Raw genomic sequence first — 23,071 nt, forward strand, 5'->3', positions numbered from 1 at the left:
ATTGTGGCACCCCAAGGGACCCTTCACCGAGCACATGCAAGTCTGCCATTGTAGGCTGTGTCTTGGTGAAGACAAAATTGAAAACACGACATGTCACACATCCCCTGTGTGCCATATCCCCTACCAGTCTGCATGTCATATTGGTAATTCAACCCTCCAGCAGGCCCAACAGCCCTAAGGCAGGGTACTGAATATTACAGGAGGGCATACCTGCATGAGCAGATAGGCCACTGTGCTGGTCAGTCCTATTGCTGCCAGTACAAGTGACCAGGGAAGCCATTTTAAAAACATGTATTGGACACTGGTGAAAATGAGTTTCCCAGCTACAGGATAGCTTCACTGAAAATAGGGAAGTATGGAATTAAACATCTCGTATTGGTAAACCCACACCGATGCCATTGTTCGATTTGCCAATACATGCACCCAGAGGGCACCTTAGAGGTGCCCCCTGAAAACCTACCAGCCTCTGGTGTTCTTGCTGACTGGTTTCTGCCAGCCTGCCACCCGAGGTGCTGTTCTGACCTCCTACGGTGACAGCCTTTGCTCTCAGGAGAATCCAAACAAAAGCTTTCTGGGAAGAGGGTGCAACACCCCCTCCCACAGGAGGGCCTGCTGATTAGCCTCCTTGGGCCGGGAAGCGACAAAGAAGCAGTCAACTTTGGTATGCAAATCTGGCTTCCCTCACAGAACAGGAAGCCACCCCCCCCTCCGGCTCCCTGCCTCCTTGGCACCTAAAAAGGTGGGGAAATTAGCTAGTCAGGTAGGCGTGCCACCTCCAGGCTAGTATCACCCCTAAGGTGGGCTACTGTGAGGTGGACACGATTTTTCAGAAGTAACCATCTTTGTGATGGCACTTAGGAATTGTGGGACAGGGTTATGTCCACTCGCCACACTCCCTCATCACCCGTAAATTCAGTATTATGGGGATTCCCTGGCAGCAGAGAAGTAGATCCTGATGACCTAAGAAGAAAGAATACACGAAGAGCCACAGAGGAGAGAACCAGCTCACTTGGTACCAACCCTACCGGCCTGTCTGCATCTCTAGTCAAAAACTGCACCAAATTCGACTCATCCTGCAACTATTGGCTCCAGAAACTTGGGAGGACTGCCTGCCTTTGATAAAGACCCAAGACCTGTTCTCCTGGAAAAACTCCAAAGCAAACACCCAGAGGCCTCCGAAAGTGCCAAAACCCAACACCTGAAGCCACCACTGCACCTCTCGCCCCTGTCAGATCTAAGTGGGCCAACGGTACCAACAGGGTCACCCAGCCCTCCAACGCTCTTGTCCATTGTGGTTTCACCCCTCGTGGATCCTCTGAAGTCACCTGCAGACCCTGCACAGAGGCCCCCTCTACAGAGACTGCTCCCGGTAGGAAAACCCGGCCCCTAAAGCCACTAGTCGTCCCAGGTCAAGTAGAAGAGGACCACTGGTGTCCCTACGCCCACAGCATCGCAAGGCCTGAGCACCCACCTCCCCAACTCATTCAGCCCAACTGGCTCTTTACAGTGAACAATCCCCACTGAAAACCATTGGTCTCCTGATGCAGATTTGCACCCTGCACCCAGCCGTTCTCGTGCTGCTGTACTGTTGGTGCAGCCTTGGACCTTGCCTAAACACAGATAAAGATACAACGCTATTTTTATGAGTTGGTGTGGATCTCCTCTTTGAGTCGGGTGTCTCATTTATTGACCAGTGTGTGTATTTTCAGATGTCTTGCACTCTTCTGTGTAAGCCTAAGGCTGCTGGACCATATTAACCCCTAACTGCACTTTGGGACTGTCATAGCAAGCCCATGTCCAGTCATAAGGGAACCCTTATACTCCTTAGGCTGTGTATCAGATTTTGGAAATATCACAAAGATCCAGCGCCTTTCAATACCCAGCGATATTCTTCCCATCCCTCACTACTGACCAGCGATCCTTCAGGGGGTCCAGGAGATTAGGGGGCCACCAAAATGGACGCAGCACAAGAGTAAAGGTTTTTCTCCGTAGCAGAAAGGAGGTGTTAAGGGAGTTAGGCTGCCAACCTGTAGGAAGCTGGCTATGTATATGGCATACAACTAGGTAGTCATACTGTGCAGAGTCCAGAGATTCCTCCAGAAGTGTAAGTGTACAGGGCTCAACGTAAACCCAAAGTGCTCTATTAGTGGTAGTGTGGGCGAGCAGCCTTAGGCCTAACACAGAGGAGTCGAAGACATTTATTTCACAACAGTGACCAATAATGGACACCCGACTCGAACAGGGGATCCACAGCAATTTGATAAAAATTAGCCTTGTTTGAGTTTTATTTTATGACCAAGATCTTCGCAAAAAGGCAAGCACGTTTTTGGGGGACACAATGCAATTTACCCTACTGAGGAAAACAATGCAGTTTTACAGGTAAGTATTCAACTTACAGTTCCAGTCTTCAGGGTTTAAGATCAGCAGGGGGCTAGGTTCAGGCAAGTACAAAGTCTGCACAACCACCAGCACAGGAACAGCCGAGTGCAGCGGGCAAATTCGGAGATAGGGTTTTACGGGCCGTTCCATCACAGCCTATCTGAGGACCCAATCCCCCCTATCATGCCTTGTCCGACACCCCCGGGACTGAGTTTACCTCGCCGAAACGCCAGCACCGAAACAGGACGCCAAGCAAACTCCATCACCAACGAAACCCCGCCCTTCTCTCTCCCACAGGAGCCAACCCGAGCGACAGGAAGGGAGGAACCATATCCAGCTGACCCCGGAAGTCCCGCCCCCCTGGCAGAGTCAGCACAGGATAAACGCCCGGATTCAGCACAACAAGGCGTCGGAGTTTCGTGGCAGGACCCTCTGGCTGGAGACGGAGAAGGTGACCAGACGTGCGAGGAAGAAGTGTGGACAGAGGAGTGGTGGAGTCCCTTGGAGGTGGCTGGAGAGCGGCCGTAACTCACTGGAGAGTTACGGCGGACCGCGTGAGTGCCTTTTGCCTCCTTTATCCCTACTCACTAGGAGTTTGTGTTAAAGTCCCTGTATATATACCCTCTCTACATAGTCTCACTACCCTTGCACTGTATTATACGTATATAGCACCTCACTGTATAAAGCCCTTTCGTTACTCGCACACCCCACCCCTGCACCCTCTCTATTACCCAAACCTGTGTTCCTTATTCCCGGTACCTTCCTTCCCACACTGTCCGTTTCCGACCCCGCTCTTGCACTACCTGGGTGAAGGTGTACAGTTGAGTCTCGCTGTCGACTCGATCAGACTAACGGTCCTTTGTTTGTTTCCTCTCTTCCGGTCCTCCTGGGAGTCTCCCCGTCATCGGAACCTACCCGGACCATCTGCGGACATCAAGAAGAGGAAGAAGCAGCGCCTCTGTGTTCATCGCCTGGTGCCACACCCTCGACCTGTTGGGACTATCTGTACTGTAACTCTACAATAAAGACCGAATATTGCCCACTACATACGGCCTCCTCGCCTGCTTTTCCGGCCCGCTACACTCACTCCACGACATTTGGTGTCAGAAGTGGGATCTGCTGGAGGTATGGAGGCCGTAATAAAGAAAATGGCAGAGTCCCAAGAACAATTCGGGAAACTTATGGAGCAGTTCATGAAGACTGCCGAAGACGACAGAGGTCAGCTCCACGATGTTCTGAAAGGCCAGGGGGCGACCCATGAAGATACCATGACAAAGTTAGCAGACGCCCTGGGCCAACAAAGACCGACGACCTCTCTTCCCTCTGTCGTTCTTCAGAAATATGTCCCTGGAGAAGATCCGGACTATTTTTTCACAAACTTTGAGAGGATTGCTCAAGCCGCCAACTGGCCTGCTGATCGGTGGGGACAGTATTTGGGTCCACTCCTCACCGGTGACCTCCAAGCGGCCTACCAACAGGCCAATATCCAGGGTAACACTCCCTATGCTGACATTAAAAGGTGCATCCTAGAACGCCTTGGCATTGACGATGATACTTACAGGGTGAAACTTCGCCAGGCCAGGGAAAAGCCCCAAGAGAACCCGAGAGCACTCTCCTTTCGGATCCGCGATCTCGCCAACCGATGGTTGCGACCCGAAAACTCTACCAAGGAGAATATTCTGGAGAAGATCTATCTGGAACAGTTCCTTAACTCCTTACACCCGGCTACCCAACGCTGGGTGAGGCAGCACTCCCGCCTCACCCTTGAGACTGCTATAGAGATAGCGTCTGCCTATAGCAGGGCACAAGAACTTCAGCGGGGTAAGGACGACCACCCCCACAGGCCCCTGCCTGTTACGTCCACTCGCCCAACCCGGCCTCCCCAAGGCCGTCGACCTGAACCAATACCGCTATTTCCCTCCCCCGTAGTGTTCCGAACCCCGACTCCCGGACCCCAGTGTTATTCCTGTGGTGGGTTCGGACACATTGCACGGATGTGTCCACAGAAGGAGGAACCGATGGAGGTCGGTTTCGTCAGGAACTACCTATGTAACCCTCCCGGTTACACGCCACCGCCGTTCTATTGTCCAGTGTCCATAAATGGTCAGCCACTGAGGGCTCTCGCCGATACTGGATGTCGACAGAGTGTTCTACGACCCCAAGACCTTGCCCAGCCTCTCAGCAAACCTACTGGGGTCGTAGCCATACAATGTGTGCATGGAGACACTAAACAATATCCCACCACTCAGGTACGAGTCCAACATTCCCAAGACCCCGGGACCTCTCTCACCGTGGGCCTTGTGCCCGCATTGCCGGAACAAGCCATTTTAGGGAGTGATTATCCGGGACTTCCAATGCTCTTACAAAAGACTTCCGACTCCCTAACTCAGTGGTGGAAAGAGGCGCCCTATCCCGAGTGTCCCGATCAAGTACCCGATCCCAAACCCCACAAACCGAGGAGTCAGAAGAGAAGAGAAAAGAAAGAACACCTCAGCGCTTATCCTGCCATTATTGACGAACACCCCTGGCAGACTGACCAAGAGTTCAGGGCCGCCCAACGAGAAGATCCTCTGCTACAGGAGGCGTGGAGAAAAGCACTTGATCACGAAGACCCCTTACAAGTAGGTCCTTACTTCATTAAGAAAAACGGCTTGTTATATCGAAAAGGGGGGCCCCCAACAGAATGCTCAGTTGCTTGTCCCCGGCCCCTTTCAAGACAAAGTCCTTTTTCTGGCACATAGTCACCTTTTGGGGGGTATTTCGGGGACGAGAAAACCAGCCAAGCCATCTTGGAGAAGTTCTATTGGCCGGGGGTGTATCAAAGGATCAAGACGTACTGCCGCGAATGCATAATATGCCAAAAGAACAGTCGACACAGACCACCCCGTGTCCCGTTGCAACCTCTCCCTGTCATAGATGTTCCCTTCAGTCGCATTGGGATGGACAGAATGGGTCCCCTCTTGCCCTCCCGTAGCGGGTGTCGCTATGCCCTGGTCATAGTAGACTATGCCACCCGCTTCCCGGAGGCCATACCCCTCCGCCAACCTACCACACAGGCAATAGCGAAAGCTCTGATCTCCTTGTTTTCGCGGGTTGGCTTCCCGCGGGAAATCCTCACCGACCAGGGCACCCCCTTCGTTTCAGCCCTTATGAAACGGGTATGTGCGGAGTTAGGAATCAAACAAATCCGGACCTCTGCGTATCACCCGCAAACAGACGGGCTCGTAGAACGATACAACGCCACGTTGAAGCAAACGTTAAAAAAACTCTTAGGCCTCGAAGCGAAGAGATGGGAAGACATGCTTCCTTTGGCCTTGTTTGCGATCCGTTGTAAACCTCAGAGCAGCACGGGGTACTCCCCATATGAATTACTGTACGGACGAGCCCCCCGTACCCTCCTAGATATGGCCCAGGAAGCATGGGAAGCTGAACCGGACCGGACTCGTCCACTCCCAGAATATATGCAAAACCTCAAGACACATCTGTCTATGATTCGCGATATTGTCAGACAAAACATGGAGACCGCTCAGGACAATCAAAAGAGACAATATGACAAGGGCACGCGCAGTCGGGTCTTTGCTGTCAACGACCTAGTACTCCTTATGATGCCCTCGTCCGACCAAAAATTATTGGGACAATGGCAAGGACCCTACCCCATCCTTCGGCAGGTAACACCAGTCACGTACGAGATAGAACTGGACCCTACCCGAGGCACCACTCAAATCTTTCATGTTAACCTGCTAAAAAAGTGGGAAGGACCCCGTCCGGTGCTGTCGGGAACCAAGAAGAACCTCATCTTCTCTTTCGACCCTTGTCTAGATTCCGACCTCAACCCAGTACAAATCCAGGAACTACGCCACACCTTGGAACCCCTGAAAAGCGTCTTCTCGACCTCCCCTGGTCGAACCACGGTCACCGAACACCGGATTGAAACCGAACCAGGGAAAGTGGTTCGCCTGAGGCCGTATAGAGTGCCAGAGGCCCGTAGAGATGTCATCCGTCAGGAAGTGGAAGTCATGCAACAAATGGGGATAATTGAACCCTCAGTCAGCGAGTGGAACTCCCCTATCGTATTGGTACCGAAACCCGACGGCTCGGTCCGTTTTTGCATCGACTTCCGGGAGGTCAACAAAGTCTCCAAGTTCGACACCTACCCCTTACCCAGGGTGGACGAAATGATCGAAAGAATAGGGCAAGCAAAATTCATTTCCACGCTCGATCTCTGCAAGGGGTACTGGCAGATACCCCTCCGGGAACAAGATAGAAGAAAGACGGCCTTTTCCACCCCGGATGGGTTATATCAATTCCTGGTCATGCCCTTTGGACTTCATGGCGCCCCCGCCACCTTTCAACGGGCTATGAACCAGGTCCTGAGACCCCATACAGCTTACGCAGGCGCGTATCTAGATGACATTGTCATCTTTAGCGACAGCTGGCCCCAACACCTGCAGCACCTTTCCAGTGTTATCAGCTCCTTAGGCTCATACGGATTTGCCATCAACCCGGCCAAAACCACGTTGGCCGCGAAAACAGTTAAATATTTGGGGTTTCTTCTAGGGGACGGCCTGATTAGACCCCAAGAGAGCAAAACGGCAGCCATCCGATCCCTCCCGTTTCCACATACAAAAAAAGACCTCCGAGCCTTCCTAGGACTCCTGGGGTATTATCGGCGCTTTGTGCCCAACTTTTCTCAAAGAGCGGCAGCCCTCACGGACCTGTTGAAAAAAACAAACCGCTCAGATGAGCAACTCAGGAATCCCTCCTCGGAAGCCTGGCATGCCTTTACAGACCTCAAAGAAGCCTTGACCTCGGGTCCTGTGTTGGTTCCCCCCAATTACTCAGTCCCTTTCATCCTACAGACAGATGCATCGGACTACGGCTTAGGAGCCGTATTGTCCCAGAAGGATGCCCTGGGAAACGAACGACCCATTCTGTTTGTGAGCCGCAAACTCTTCCCCCGGGAAAAACAATATGCGGTGGTTGAAAAAGAAGCTTTAGCCATCAAGTGGGCGGTGGAAAGCCTTCGGTATTACCTTGAGGGCAGAGACTTCATACTTTACACAGATCACGCCCCTTTGGAGTGGATGGCTAGAAACAAAGGGCAGAATGACCGGGTCCTACGGTGGTTTTTGTCTCTCCAACCCTTTCATTTTCAAACCAAACATAGAAAGGGTTCCGACCAAGGTAATGCGGATTTTCTGTCCCGGTATCCGCATTCTCCTCCCATTACAAGAAGGACAGCTAGGGGAAGGGGATGTGATGGAACGGCCCGTAAAACCCTATCTGAGGACCCAATCCCCCCTATCATGCCTTGTCCGACACCCCCGGGACTGAGTTTACCTCGCCGAAACGCCAGCACCGAAACAGGACGCCGAGCAAACTCCATCACCAACGAAACCCCGCCCTTCTCTCTCCCACAGGAGCCAACCCGAGCGACAGGAAGGGAGGAACCATATCCAGCTGACCCCGGAAGTCCCGCCCCCCTGGCAGAGTCAGCACAGGATAAAAGCCCGGATTCAGCACAACAAGGCGTCGGAGTTTCGTGGCAGGACCCTCTGGCTGGAGACGGAGAAGGTGACCAGACGTGCGAGGAAGAAGTGTGGACAGAGGAGTGGTGGAGTCCCTTGGAGGTGGCTGGAGAGCGGCCGTAACTCACTGGAGAGTTACGGCGGACCGCGTGAGTGCCTTTTGCCTCCTTTATCCCTACTCACTAGGAGTTTGTGTTAAAGTCCCTGTATATATACCCTCTCTACATAGTCTCACTACCCTTGCACTGTATTATACGTATATAGCACCTCACTGTATAAAGCCCTTTCGTTACTCGCACACCCCACCCCTGCACCCTCTCTATTACCCAAACCTGTGTTCCTTATTCCCGGTACCTTCCTTCCCACACTGTCCGTTTCCGACCCCGCTCTTGCACTACCTGGGTGAAGGTGTACAGTTGAGTCTCGCTGTCGACTCGATCAGACTAACGGTCCTTTGTTTGTTTCCTCTCTTCCGGTCCTCCTGGGAGTCTCCCCGTCATCGGAACCTACCCGGACCATCTGCGGACATCAAGAAGAGGAAGAAGCAGCGCCTCTGTGTTCATCGCCTGGTGCCACACCCTTGACCTGTTGGGACTATCTGTACTGTAACTCTACAATAAAGACCGAATATTGCCCACTACATACGGCCTCCTCGCCTGCTTTTCCGGCCGCTACACTCACTCCACGACATAGGCCCAGTGCGTTTCAATGGAGACTGAGGGTGCTTGGAGCCATGCTGCTTGAAGGCAGGTAAATCAGTTACAGGGGCCAAGCTTTGGGGGTTACAGCAAGCACCGGGGAGGGGTGTAGAGGGGGGTCACAAGGCAGCACCAAACATACACCACCAACGGCACATGGGCAACCGGACTCAGGGTGCAAATAGTGTTGGGGGCCCAATACTTTTCAAGGGAGAAACACAGTTAGACAAACAGACTGCAGATGTTGCACCAGTGGCTGCACGAATGTCCCCAGCGACAGCAGAGGTAAGTTAAGGCTCATAGGGGCACCATCGGTTTAGCTCATCAAGGCCCAGGGGCTTCGGGTACAGGGATCTTTGACAGCCAGTCGCTCTCGGGGGGAGCCTCTTAATTTAGTCTGCAGGCGTCGTAGTGGAGTCAACCATCGTTGGACTTGAGGTCAGGGTCACTGTGGAACTTGTTGTGGATCGGTGGGCCACCAGGACACAGGCTGGAAGCGTCGGGTGTAGAGTGGTCAGTACTCATGGTTCCGGAGGGCACCAGAGTCCTTTGTGTACATTTTTTGGGGACAGGTCCGCTGTTCTCAGGAGTTCTGGTCATTATCAAAGATCAGGCGTCTTTTTCGGGTTATGGAAGTCGCTGGCTGCAGGACAGGGTTCATTTGTAGGGCCTTTGAAGCTGGAGACAGGCCAGTAGGGCAGGGGCCAAGTGAGCAGGTGTCTTCAGGTTTCGCTGCACTGAGTCTTCTTCCTTCTTCCTAGGTCAGCAGGAACTAGTTACTAGGTCTGAGGAGGCCACCTAAATAATACATTTAGGGGTGTTTTAGGGGAGTAGCAGGTAGAGCCAAAGGGGACCTTAACTGGGGTGACTACACCCTCAATTATGCCACCCTCCTGTGGGATGGAGCACAGTCCTATCCCCGATTGGAGGGGCCTTCCCATCTTCAAGATGGTGGGGACTGAAGATGTGCTTGACCTCATTTCCCCCACCTTAGGGGTGGAGTTGGTAGAGATGGACACACCTATTCTTCCTAGGTTTGCACGCTGGTATGGATGTATACCAGGGTCTACCATCTGCTGCTAGCAGCGGAAGCTGGGGGTTGTATTACAAAGGCATCAGGCCTTTGAAGCTTCCCTCTTGAGTGCTGTGCTCATACTGAGAAAAGAGGTGCGACACCTCCTGCCAGAATTAGAATTTTTTTCTAGTCCCAGAGAGCAGAGGCTCTCGACCCAGGGGTCCAGAAACATGTCTGGTGGTGGCAGGCTGCCTAAACTAACTAGTCGGTGACTACACCGGGGTCGCTAGGTTTTCTGGGGTCACTCCCCTGGGTTCCAAAAAGCTATCATGGTGCTAGTATCTAGTATCCGGCCCATGTACTCTCTTTGGCTTCCCTGGCACTTGAAATATCCAAGAATGGACTTCGATATTGTAGGGTACATCTGCTCATGCTCTGCTTATCAGACGTGTGTGGGTTTCTTGCTGGCTGCTATTTGCACATTGCACTTTATTATGCCATCATTTTGGACTCTCATGAATTTTAAAAAACTGCTTTTAATATTCATTTTTATTAATTGAATTATTACGAAGTACTCTTCCCGGCTTTCCTGACCTTGCGGTGTCCGTCAGTTGGAGCGGACCTGTCATATTTGAGGTCGGCGCTCTAGTCTCTCACCGCATCTGTACATTAAAAAAATACACGCTGGTAGTGGGTGCGCCAAAGGCAAGCCCATCTGCACTCGGCCACGCACAGCGTAAGCCATGCTGCCCGTTTGGGGTTGCACTAGGCAAATAACAAGGGACACCGCCACATAAGCTATACAACCAATGAACTACAGGATATAGGTGAGATTGGAGGTGGGATGGGAGAGGACAAGCTTGAGGAGACTGCAGGACTTAAGTCGGACTTTGGACTACGGCTACAATAATCTCATCCAATCCTGTGAAGGCCTAAACCTACAACAATGGTTCACTGAGCCAACATACAAGGGAGGACATATACTAGATTTATTTTGCTCTAGAAAATCGGTCATAGAACACTGGACATTTTGCGAGTGGGTTCGTCGGATCACCACCTGATCAAATTCCGGGAATACAACTCGAGGATGAGCATCCTGGTCATTAGTGATGTGAGGAATTTTGTAAGCAGGGACTGGAAGATGTTCCTGAAAAAGGCAAGAATATCCTCTGTATTTCCCCTTAAGGAGTGCTTTGATATAGACAAGCAGGTGGAAGAAAACTATGAGGCTTTCTGCGCACAGATAACTTCTAGGCTGGACCAGATTGCTCCTTTAAAAAAAACATTAAAAAAGTAGGTAGACACCCGGCTCCATGATTTATCGAGAAATTAAAAAATGTGAAATAGGGATGTAAGCAGGCAGAGAGGAAATGGAGAAAGGTTTATACAGACGAGGGTAAAACCGTCTGGAAGGCAGCAATTATGAACTATAAAAAACTAAAATTTATAGCGAAGGTAGAGTACTTCGCTGATACCATTTTGAAAGCTCCCAATAGCACAAGAAGTATCTTTAAAATAATGAGTGATATGGTTAATCTGGATTGCTCTAAAAACAAGATGTGAGAAATTGGCCTGATATATAATGTTCACTATTCTAGTGAGCACTTTGTACCCTTATTGATGATTGGTTGTAAGTCAACCTTATAGACCAGCTATCCTAGTAGCATGGATACGAGCAGTCTTCGGGCTAAACTCTAGAGGGCGTGTTAAGCCAGCTGTTATACCATCACATATACCCCTCGAACACCAAGTGAAAGGACACCACACAAGTGTTATGAAAATAAAGGATATTTATTTAGAACACAACAGCCCTGTACTCTTTATGAGGACAGGGTGCGAAGCACAATACAAAGCTTTAGGAAAATACGCAAAGTTGCACAATTTACACAAATGCCCGAGGGGCACGAAAAACCATATTCTATGGAAGTGGAATGCGAAATTACTAGCAGGTAAGTACTGGACTAATAGGCTTTGGAATCGCTAGGACTACGTTACTGAACCTTCAGATTACTAGTAGGAGGCCTAGGGGACTCGGGTGCAGAGTGTGCACTCTCACGCGGGATGCGGGACAAAGTCTATGGAGGCTAGTAAAAACAAAGTTAGTGTTCTCGGGCGAACCCGATAAGGTAGGCTGAAAACGAAAGTGGTTCTGGACCCTTGGATAGTGAGGCTATGCTGGGGCACCGAAAGGCCGAAGTTACCTAGCCCAGGGGCTGCGGCTGCATAGGGTTCAAGTGTCGTCGGAAACCCTCGTTGACGAACCAGGAGCCTGAAAGAAGGAGTTGCTGGCAGGCGACCAGTGAAGATTGTTCGTTGGATCCAAGCCTGGATCGAAGATGGAAGACACCTGTAAGCAGAGGGGACCAAGTCCTGAATCACTAGCCAGTGATCAGATGGGCACCAGGATGGCACCGGATGGAGTCACCTCGACCAGGTGAGTGGGCGACGCTGGGCTCTGCAGTCTCACGGACCAGGAGGCGTTGTCGGCGACCAGGATGGAGGTGCGAGCTGCCCCACGATGGTTGATGCTGTCGACGTCGCTGGACCCAGGATTGGGGCAACAAGTCTTTGCAAATTCAAGCCCACGCGGTGGACCTAAAATGGCGTCTGGAGTGGACCAGGAGGGTCCGGGGTGCTCCTCTTTTGGAAGGGAGCAAGGGCCAGTCTGGAACAACCAGACCAGCAGTGGTGATGTCGTCGGTCGTCGTCGGGAAGGCCACAAGCCAGCGGCTAGTAGCCAGACAACGCGGTGAGCAGCCAAAAAGCAGAAGGGCCCCACGCAGATCTCGTGGATGCTGGGGGGCTGGTCTTCGGTGCTGGAGCTGCTCAGGGTCGGGGCTTCTCGGACCCCAAAGCACTCACCAGAGGATCCCTCGGCGGTTGTGCTGGATAGAAGTCGTGCAGTTCTGATGATGGCCGGTCCCTCGAGGTCTCGTCGCACCTACGGTTCTCAGCTTAGCTGTAGAGGTAGGTAGAGGTCAGAGGTGCCAGGGAAGCCGGGTCTCGTTGTGCTGGTCAGTCGGATTCCGGAGGAAGGACGTGCAGCAAACCGCAGTGTTCTTAGATGGTGCCTGCGGGTGCAGGGTGACTACTCCTTAGTCACAAGGGAGAAATCTTGAGAAGAGTCAAGAGTTCCTTTCGTGGAAAGTAGTTTCTTGATTCAAAGATGATCTAATTTGGAAGGGTCCCCGCTCCTGCCTTTATCCTAAAGAAAGGGGTGGGTACGCGACTAGGTCCTGCCCTAGGGGTGGGACCAGGAAGGGGGGTGGTTACACCCCTCTCCCATGCCGGACTTTCCCCAGCTCAGTGGCTGGTGTGCCCCTGGAACTGGTTCTAGCCGGCAGATGCGTAGTGAGCACCGGGGTGCCACTTGCAGTCACCTTCCTGTAAAGCCCTGCCTACCCAGGATACACAAAACCCTGTCTGGGATGGTGCTAGCACCGCCCCTGACAGGAAACCCTTTGTCCAAGCTCCCCTCGCTGGAAGGACTCCCAGCTGCAGGGGGTCAGACTTGTGTCTGTGGTGGCAGCATCCATTTTGTGATGCTGAGGCTTGAGTTAACTTTAACCAGGGTTCACAGTTACATACATGTCGTGTCCCTCTAGAAGGGTGGAATGCTAACCCCGTCGCCAGAATTGGCGAGGGGTTAGTATTCCAATTCGTATGACACCTTACTCGACATGTTTTGATAAAGCAATACCAAAGATAGCATATAACCGTGAGGATTATAATGCACTTAAGAGTATATGGTATGCGTTATCATGGAACAGCTATTAGGACTTGGTTCCGCAAGCTGCAAACGGGCTCAGCTCATGCCAGAGCACCATCTCACACGATTCCAAGCACTCTGCCTTCAGGATTGTCAAGGCCTGCCATAGGAGTGACTGATAGGAATCTGTGTGTCCATTTTTAGGGTTAGATATAGGTATACTATATCTCAAGCAAAGGGTGATTACACCACCTTGCCCCAGCTGTCGTGCAGCCAGTTGTGTCAGATTTAGATGGCCAGCCAGGGGTGGCATAATACATGCTGCAGCCCCTGGTAGGCCCTGGGTAGACCTATGCCCTGAGTTACAGGGTCTGATAAGGTGGCCCAGTACCAATTAGATATGTACCTAGGGTACATGGAATCCATTTTAGAGAGAGAGCAGTAGGCCTGGGGTCCTGATTGGCAGGGTCCCAGGCCAACTGAGTCGGAAAACCAGCAAAACACCAGGAAAAAAGTTGGGGGCAACCATAGTCAGGTATCCACCTTCCTACACAAGATTCACCCCACTCAGGACCTCTGTGATAGCCTAGCGACCTTTTTTGTGGACAAAATAACAAAGATCATTGATGGACTCAAAATGGGAAATCTGCCTGAAGAAGATCACAGTGGTAATATTAGAGGTTCCCTATATACAAAAAAGCTGAGAAGGACAGGGGTGGAGAACTAGAGTTCCATAGACCACCTTGAGATATTCTCGGTGGAGGATTTTAACAGAGTGGCTCTGGTGTCTCCTCGGGATCACCTATGGACCCACTACCACACAAATCTTGGAAGGAACTGGGAACAGAACTGTTCCCGCTACCCCAGCAGATTTGTAATCAATCCTGGTCCAACAGGTCAGTGCCCGCTTGCTGGAAACAAGCATTGGTGACACCACTTATGAAAAAAACAATGCTTGATCCAATTTGCCCAAAAATGTCAAGACCCATCTTTCTGCTACCCTACCCAGTAAAGATCTTAGAGCGACTGGTCAGCCGTACACTCTCCAAGTCCCAAGAAACCAATAACATTCTGGAGGACGTGCAAATTGGCTTCTATCCCGGACATGGAACGGAGACCGCTCTGGTGACCGTGTTGGACAATCTTCGAATGCGAGCTATACTGATCTTGCTTGACATGTCTGTGAATTTGACACAGTCAAAAATGAGGACCTTCTGGCCAGACTCAGAGAGGTTGGGGTTGTGGGCACGGCTCTTAAGCGGTTTCAATCTTACCTATCCAACAGGCGACAGGCAGTGGCCCTCCCTCCTTTTCAATCTGAATTTACCAACATTCAGCATGGTGTTCCTCAGGGATCTGCGATCAGTCCAATATTGTTCAACATCTATATGAGCCCCCTGATTGAGGTCATAAATGCTCACAATGTCAATACTGTAAACTACGCAGATGAGACCCAACTTATTCTATCATTAGAGGGGCACCAGTCTATATCCTTGGAAGACTTTCATGCCTGTATGCAGGTTATGACCCACTCATAAGGGAACACTTGGACTCTTGGTAGAGAATACCAAAAAGAGGTATACTGTTCAGAGGGCCAGCTTCCTACATTTGGACAAGGTGTTTGATAGGTTTCAGTGAAGACATTATATAGCTGGGTAACTAGGTTTGACAAGTGCCCAGTACATACCTTAAGATGGCTTCCCTCATCCCTTGCAATGTCCAGTAATAGAACTAGACATAACAGGGTCATTTCTGTTTGTGCACACCTAAAATATAATGCACCCTGCTATAGTTCTCCAAGGACTGCTCTAGGGCAGACGTACATATATTAAATGCAGGGACTTTGGCATGGCATACAGAAGTGTGCAATGTCATATTTTCACTCATGGTTTGTACCATATCCCGCAGCCTGCAAAGGCAGTCTGTGTGGAATGTGTGTGTTGGTCCCTTAGGGTAGCAGAAGATATGCTGCAGCCCTTAGGGACCCTCATTAGTACCCGTGCCCTAGGTGCCAGGGGTACCATATACCAGGTTCTTACAGGGGTGCTAAAGTCCCTGGCCAAATGTAAAAATAGTCAGACATCACCTTGTCAGTCGAAAATAGGCCTCTAGTAGTTAAAAAGAGGAAAAAAGGTGTGTGTTGGGGCGGGGGGCAGGGCAGTATTGCAACAAAAACCAGTTACCTACAGCCACCTGCTGAAAGTCTGTATAAAGTAAATCTACTAAACATGGTGTGCTGCAGAGGGAGCCTGGAACACCAGTTACTGCATGGTTCATTTTATTTACTTCAGCAGATTCAGAATTTTGCTGTACCTTTTTAGAGTGAGGTTTAAGTAGGCGACATTCTACTTCATGTTAGGAGAATCCAACAATATAGCGGTTCTAATCCCTATAAAAAAGAAGCATGTGCGAAAAACATCTGAGTTGTACAAACCAAGGCATCATGAACTCTAATTCAACAATTAAAAACACCCAAAACGCTCAGTGTTAGATCTACTTCTGGATTTGAACCACAGTTCTCACTTACGCACTAAGAGCTCCACCGCCTTTCGCATGCCCATCCAGCTTTGTGACGATAACAGAAGCTACATCCACTTTGTCTTTGAAGGCCTTGGCCTGGCTCTCGCAGGCCTGCCCAATGGAGGCATCCATGACGTACACAATGTTGTCCGGTTGCTGAAAGAATAACAGAAGAAAACACGATACAGAGAGGGCATTTTTGAGAAGAGTGCCGGAGAGGCAGTGATTATGCAGAAGAAATTAAGGATTTGTCACTAAGCTCAAATGAGGACGATGGGCAATAGTATAGTAGGGTAGAGGGGAGGCCAATCAATGACCGAGCACAAAAAGAGAGGCAGCATTATTCCAAGAAAGAGGCGCTCGAGGCATGGCAGGTCGTTATATGGACAGAAGGAGAAGTAGTAGTATAACAGGGGTGAGGGAGAGCCAGTCGCTGATGTAAAACATACGAGAGGGGTTGCTGGAAGTACAGTGGCAAGACAGCTGCAAAAATGAGAGACATTTTGGAGGAGTGATGGTAAAAATGCAGTTGTGGCAGCACAATGGAGAGAATTTGCTTTGTCACTGAGTAGATCCCATGAGGCATAGGAGATGTACAGTGGCCAATGGGGCTACAGCATCAACGACGAGCAAAGGGCAGAGCTGTGACTATTCAGTGCTGAGTGGGCACCATAACCAAGAGAGCGTAGAAGGCGCAGGGGAAGCGCAGCGCTCAGTGGAGCTCTCACCATGAGCAGTGCATGCAACGAAGGACAGAAAATGTGAAGTGGTTAAAATACGACCTGCTCACTGTCTGCACAGCTCGGTAGTAAAAGAGGTAGATGTAAACTGATATTAGAGAGCAGAAGATAACATTACATTATTAAGATTACCTCATCGTGGGATCACCCAAAACTATAAAAGTACAGTGTTTCAGTCCAGGAAGTTGAAGGGTGAACAGGAAACTATCAGGCTGGCGTCAGCTGTATTGATATTTCACTGCCATTGTATGCTCACAGCCTCCCACTTATAAAGCTTACCAGTCCTACAGAACACAACTCATTCCTTCGACTCTTTACTCCACTGTCTTGTTACGGTAGCACAGGCTCCCCCACAAAGCTGCAAAGAACTTTTACTAAAATACTTACTATAACTGGAATATAATGGAACCTGTCGCACAATGTTCAGTCTCTACTTCTGTAACAACCCACTTGTTAAACATCCACTCAAACCCGCAACATCATAAACCTGCTGGAAAGCACCCTCTGGTCAGTACATTCGCTTATCTCCCTAGTGGTCACCACCACCACCCCGCCACTGCCCCACTCCACCACAACACCCCGCCATCCTCCCTAATACCACAAGTATGGTCTCAACTCCCATGCTACCCATTCCTCTTACAGTAGAATGGACCCAGTCCTACAATAGATACACTCCCTACCATAGTGCAGGCCTTACCAAATGGCCACTCCCATTCCAACAGTATGGACTGCCTCCTACAGCAGCCGTTCTCGCTTCTATTACATGGGCCCTCCTCCTCAGACATCCACTCCCTCGAAAATAGCAAGGCCCCATTCGGCAATGCGCACTTTCGCCATTACAGTGTGTCCATCTTGGTAAGAGACGGACACCCCCGTCTCCCCTCACAAAAGGCCTGCAGCATTGACCCGCTCCAACAAAGACAGCACTACTTATGCCTTTACAGTGTGCCCATCATCGTAAGAGACAGAACCCTCACAAAAGACCCGCTGCATTGACCCGCTCCAACAACGACCGCACTCCTTACGCCATTACAGTGTGTCAATTATCGTAAGACACAAACCCCTCACAAAAGTCACACTGCATTGACCCACTCCAACAACGACCGCACTCCTTACGCCATCACTGTGTGTCAATCATCGTAAGAGACAGAACCCTCACAAAAGACCCGCTGCATTGACCCGCTCCAACAACGACCGCACTCCTTACGCCATCACTGTGTGTCAATCATCGTAAGACACAAACCCCTCACAAAAGTCACACTGCATTGACCCACTCCAACATAGACCTCACTCCTTAGAATCCAGCACATCAGTGGCAGACACAGGTCTTACGCCCATCTAGTTTATTCTTCATTCTCCCTACTGTCCATGGCCTACAAGATCAGTGTAACCTATAGCTATACATTTCAGGCTGGCGTATGGAGCAGTCAGGAGGCACAGCTCTGCTGTCCCAAGACTTGCTTCAAGGATAGTGCTGCTATCAAAGTCCAGCACCTATATTTGAGGAATTGCTCTGCTGTCCCGCGTTTGTCTCCTCTTTGTTATGTAAACCTCAGGGAAACTTTTCTGTCCAAAACGTGCACCCACGTCCTTACTATTGCATTGGACACTTGCAGCATTTCTTCAAACAGCGAATCCTCCTGCTTGTGTCGGCCGCTGGTGTCCACAATGAGGATCTCAAAGTTCTCGTTCTTAAATTTCTCTACACCTTCAGCTGCTATTATGACGGGGTCCATCTCTGTGTAACTGTGTGAGAGGGAAAGATACAGTTCTAGTCAATAATAACAATAGAAGACCACACACAATACTCCTTACATCCTGGGAGAAGGTCTCACACCCATCTTCATTCCCACATGTAGGTCACATCTGCACAACCCTCGACTGTGCTGTACAAATTAGTCTAAACACATGAATTGTTTACTTGTTCCTCTTGAGGAGAATAGGATTGCTAGTAAGAGAGTGGTTGGGTGGGGGATGGTGGGGGATAGTGGGGAGGGGGATCTTCCTCATTAGTAAGTCTTGTCCTCACAGACCCAGGTTGGTGTCATGCTTCATCATTGTGGCTTTTTGCTCCTCGTGGGGCAGACGCTGCAATGCCCCATGAGAGGGCTCCCTAGCGGAGATCTTTTTATGGTTTAAATCTTTTATTGCAATTTTAGCAACATACAATACATTCCACATTTACGCGCTGTGGCACCGCCCTTGGAGGGAGAATCTATTATGAGCCAAGACAGCAGGCCGATTTATACTAAAAGCAAGTGGAGACATAACAGAACAAAACATTCAACCAATGCGAAACAACCCCCCCCTTGTCCACCAAAAATAAAGAATTAATAAAGTGTACTGCGTGAAGCTCTCGCTGCAAAGCTCAAGCCCCCCCCCGGTCCCCCCAGATTCAGCTATCCGCAAAAGGTGCAGATACCTTAGGCAAGTGACCTCCCTAAGCGGAGATCTTTTTAAAGAAAAAGCTGTGATGGTGCATGCTTGCGGGTGTGTGAAGCCACATATTGAGTGTGAGAGTTTAAAATTACCTGAAGGGTATCCTAAGGTGAGTTTATATGGGGATCCCTTGGGTATATTAAAAGAAGGTCAATAAAAACTTAGCAGCCGGTGCCGGTTAAGGAAGCACGACTGTCTCATGAATGGAGCATCAACACAGTCTGGGTGATGCTAGGTCAGGTCGACATGATACACGTCCTGGTGGTCCAAATGGATCAGAGGCATTTCTTCAGGACCAGGGAGTGTTGCGAGGACCCAGTTATGAGACTTTAAAATGTGGCATGGGAACGTTGCTTGTTCTAGTGGAATACCATCAGGTCAGAAAGTACCTAGAATTAGCTTTCTCTGAATTACAATATAATCCAACCCGGAGAAAAAGGAGAAGAAATACGGAGTAAGGAAGAACAATAGAGCAAATGAAAACAATTTGCTGGCATAATGAGTCACCACCTTGTCTTAGCATCGTTAAGTGCCAGGTGTATTTTCATAAATGAGCACTATACGTCGTTTGAGTAAAGTGCAGGGATTTATGCATCTGGGACTTTCAACATACTTCGATTAGCATGATCCAACTGACAACATAGAACACACAACATACATATCCAAGTGTTGGTATTGTGGACTAGACAGCACAACAAAAATTACCCATAGTATTATTAACATAGAAAACATCTCAACTGAGATAATTATTCGGGTGGAGTAGCCCTCATATCTTACCCCCAAGCGACAGCCTACGTGCGCCTAATGAAATTAAAGAGGAGTCCCAGGAATAGGTTTGATTAGCAATTTACATCGAAACTGTGTTACGTACAGTTAACTTTTGTAACTATTTCTACATCCTTGAAATCAAATCACAAAATTCTGGAAAACAAAGTCAAACTAGGCCAAAGGCACTTTATCACCACTAGAGTAAAATCTACATACCTGCCATAGAAAGGGATTCTGGCTTTCGTGGCATTCTGCTTCAGCTGATCAAAGGCACCTGAAAAAGAGAAAGCCAGTGAGAGAAGCAGGGATATTCTATGTTCTGGCCAGCAAAGTAGAGAGTATCGCACAACAAAAGTGGATGATGTGGTGTAGTATGTGTCAGGGCAAAAAGATTACCTGCTCTGAAAGTATCCGCACAGATGAGGCACGTTTTCCAGCCTTTCCTCTGGTAGTAGTATGCCAGCTACGGAAAGAGAAAGCAGAGGCCCAGGGTACGGTTAGCAAACTCTCCTTCAAATCAAAAACAAACATTCAAGTTAAAGGAACATAGGAGGCTAGTGTATCATTCACCTGCATACCAATAAACAAATGGATCAGACAGGGTGTCAATCTTTGCTTTTGCTCACTTTATACTATGATTTATCAATTCAGCCTTAAGCAATGATGAAGCAAAAGCATCAACTACTGAAAAGGGAACTCGAGAAAGGAAAGAAAACGGATCAGAAATGAAAGAGTGAAACCTCAAAAATGTGAGGGGTGAACCTACTCTTCTGCAAAGACTTCAAACAGCAGGTAAAAGCAGCCTAAATGTACTTCCTATAGCAAGAGTGTAGGAAGCTGGCTCTGTATATACTGTACCAGAGTGAGGTATAGTGTTCACAGAGTCCAGTGGAACCCCAAATGAAGGCAGCGGTAAAAGTAGATTGCACCTTACTCTCTTTTATGAGAAAGTGCCATCTTTCTTGCATTGGTATGCCCGCACTTTTTTCTAAACTGCTATTGTGCTTCAACCGAGTGTGCCCTGGGTTCCTGCCATCCAGGTACCCAGGGCCTGTGTTCCTTCCCTAAAACTATGCTGAAACAAAAAACCCAATTGGCATTTCTGGCCACCTGTCAGCCCCTAGTAAATGGTACCCTAGATACCCAGGGCATGGTGACCAGAGAAGACCCCTGAGGGCTGCAGCACTTATCGTGCCACCCTCAGGGGCCCTGTACCCTGGCTCCCACTCACTGCCTTTGCAGGCTGAGTGCCTAAGTACAGAACTAAAACAAGAGTCGACATGGCACACACCCCCGTGTGCCATGCCCACAGAACCCACTGCCCTGGCATACTTCAGTCACCCCTCTAGCTGGGTGCCCTATGCCAGAGGTGAGGGCACAGGTGCATGAGCCCCTACAGTACCCAGGGCCATTCCTGGGCACTGTAAGTGCAGTGATTCCATTAAGAGTATATGTAATACAAAATGCCCGCAGGGGTGCGCCACATGGGCACTAATGCCTGTTGTGTCCCCAGAGCACTTCAGTAATATGGCGCCTGGTGCAATTCTCCTTCGAAGTCATGCGCCTGAGAAACAGGATCTCTGTGTTAGAATTGATTTTCATTTACTTGGGGAAATCCGGCTTTTCTGTATGTGAACTGCTATTGCTAGAAGAGCATTCCAGTATATGAGAGCATAATCTGTAATGGTGGGCATTGCCGAAATAGCGCCATTTATAATCTACTTTTCCTACATTACATGTGGGCAAAATGACTCAATTTTATGGCGTTGGTAACCCACGAGAGGCAGCAGACAACATCTGCAATCTTATCTAGGCCGCTTAAGAGGATAGAAACTTATGGATTGCATGGTTGAGCACTCTTTTAAGGTCTCAGCTCTAGATAGCCTGTGTGCTGTTACAAAAGAAACATGTTGTATATACTTTATGGACTTAAGCCTGTCCTTTAGGTTCCCATTTACCGGTTCCTTCGTCTCTCTCCGAATATTTCTCCCCATTTGTTCATGGCATCCATGCCTCTTCCTGTGTTTAGCGTTCCCCGAGAGCAGGGACCAATTGCTACTATCCATACACTCCTCTTATTTAATGACCATTTTAGGAACTTATTTTTTCATTGTTGAAGAGCCCACCTCAGGATTGGTCTTGTTTTTAATCGCTCAGAGTGCCATGCCGTGTCTTTAAACAGGCCAGTTACTCATGTTCTTATTTCGTTTCTTGTCCTGTCTCTCAATCACCCTTCTCCCTCTTTCGCCACTGCGTGGCTGCTTGCTCTGTGCTTCTCTGACAGTAGTGGAACAGGCCTTCAAATCATGTTCTTATCTTGTTTTTTAAGCTACAGCATATTTTTCAATTACCTGGAGAACATTCACAAGGAGGGAGTGAGAAAGTCAGCAATCCCCTCCATGGTCATCATTGCCTTGCAAGGTCATGTGACCGATTTGTTTCAGCTGTCATTCACTCGCTTATTCATTCTCATCCCCGCCTAACCTCTGAGACGGTTACAAAAAATAGGATCACGCCATAACAGGCTCACTGGTTACTAATAAAACAGGCTGTGGGAAGTGCTTGTATCAATTCACTGGATGGTGATTGTAAAGCGCCACTTGACACCAACTGCCCTTCTAGGCGCTGGAGTGCATCTGTAAAGTAAGCGCTTTGTGGTTTAGAAAACAGCACACAGTAAATAAACAAGTAAATGGTTAGCAATGTAGCAGAATTACAGGTTAAGAGCACATGATCAGTTAAAGGCTTATTGTAAGATAAAATAAACAAAAAGGTATTTTCTACAGACGGCACCCTCCTTTAAGAAGTATGAATTGCACGAAGGCAGACGGTACCTTCTGTTCTTGAGAGGTGACCTAAATAAGTATCATGATTTTACTAGGTAATTTTGGCAGCACTCTTTAAAGGGAATTGACCCATTTTACATTGTGTTTTGCTCTCCATCAATTGGTAAATTTAATTTGGGATGTCTTGTCCATGTATGCCCGTGGTTACACAAAGGAGTAACAGGGCATCAGCTGCGGGCACTTGAGGGCCGCGTCTGCCTTGGGAACACTTACCATCTGGTCATTCAATGATGAAACACATTGGCATTACAAAACCAATACCTCTCACATTGCCAAGACCAGTTGGCTTTGCCAATGAATGTATTATTTTAAATCTCTTCAGTATAAATGAAAACCTACATGTATTCTAAGCAGCTCTTTCTGAATTTGAACTTGGTGTATTTCCTTGTAGGAAGCTCACTCTGTATATATTATACCAAAATGAGTTAT

The 23,071-nt window shown here is 49.2% G+C and overlaps 1 protein-coding gene across 1 annotated transcript in view; it reads right to left on the reverse strand.

The window, feature by feature from the left end:
- Positions 1-23,071, reverse strand: part of SRP54 (signal recognition particle 54) — a 135,334-nt gene that overhangs the window by 50,978 nt on the left and 61,285 nt on the right. Inside the window, exons 6-9 of the mRNA XM_086936940.1 lie at positions 20,193-20,259; positions 20,013-20,070; positions 18,185-18,335; positions 15,857-16,005 (exon numbers count right to left, since the gene is read on the reverse strand). Coding sequence (XP_086793066.1) covers positions 15,857-16,005; positions 18,185-18,335; positions 20,013-20,070; positions 20,193-20,259 — 425 coding nt within the window. The remainder of the gene's footprint in view (positions 1-15,856; positions 16,006-18,184; positions 18,336-20,012; positions 20,071-20,192; positions 20,260-23,071) is intronic.

Source organism: Lissotriton vulgaris, chromosome 9 (assembly GCF_964263255.1).
Source record: "Lissotriton vulgaris chromosome 9, aLisVul1.2, whole genome shotgun sequence".
Lineage (NCBI taxonomy): Eukaryota > Metazoa > Chordata > Amphibia > Caudata > Salamandridae > Lissotriton > Lissotriton vulgaris.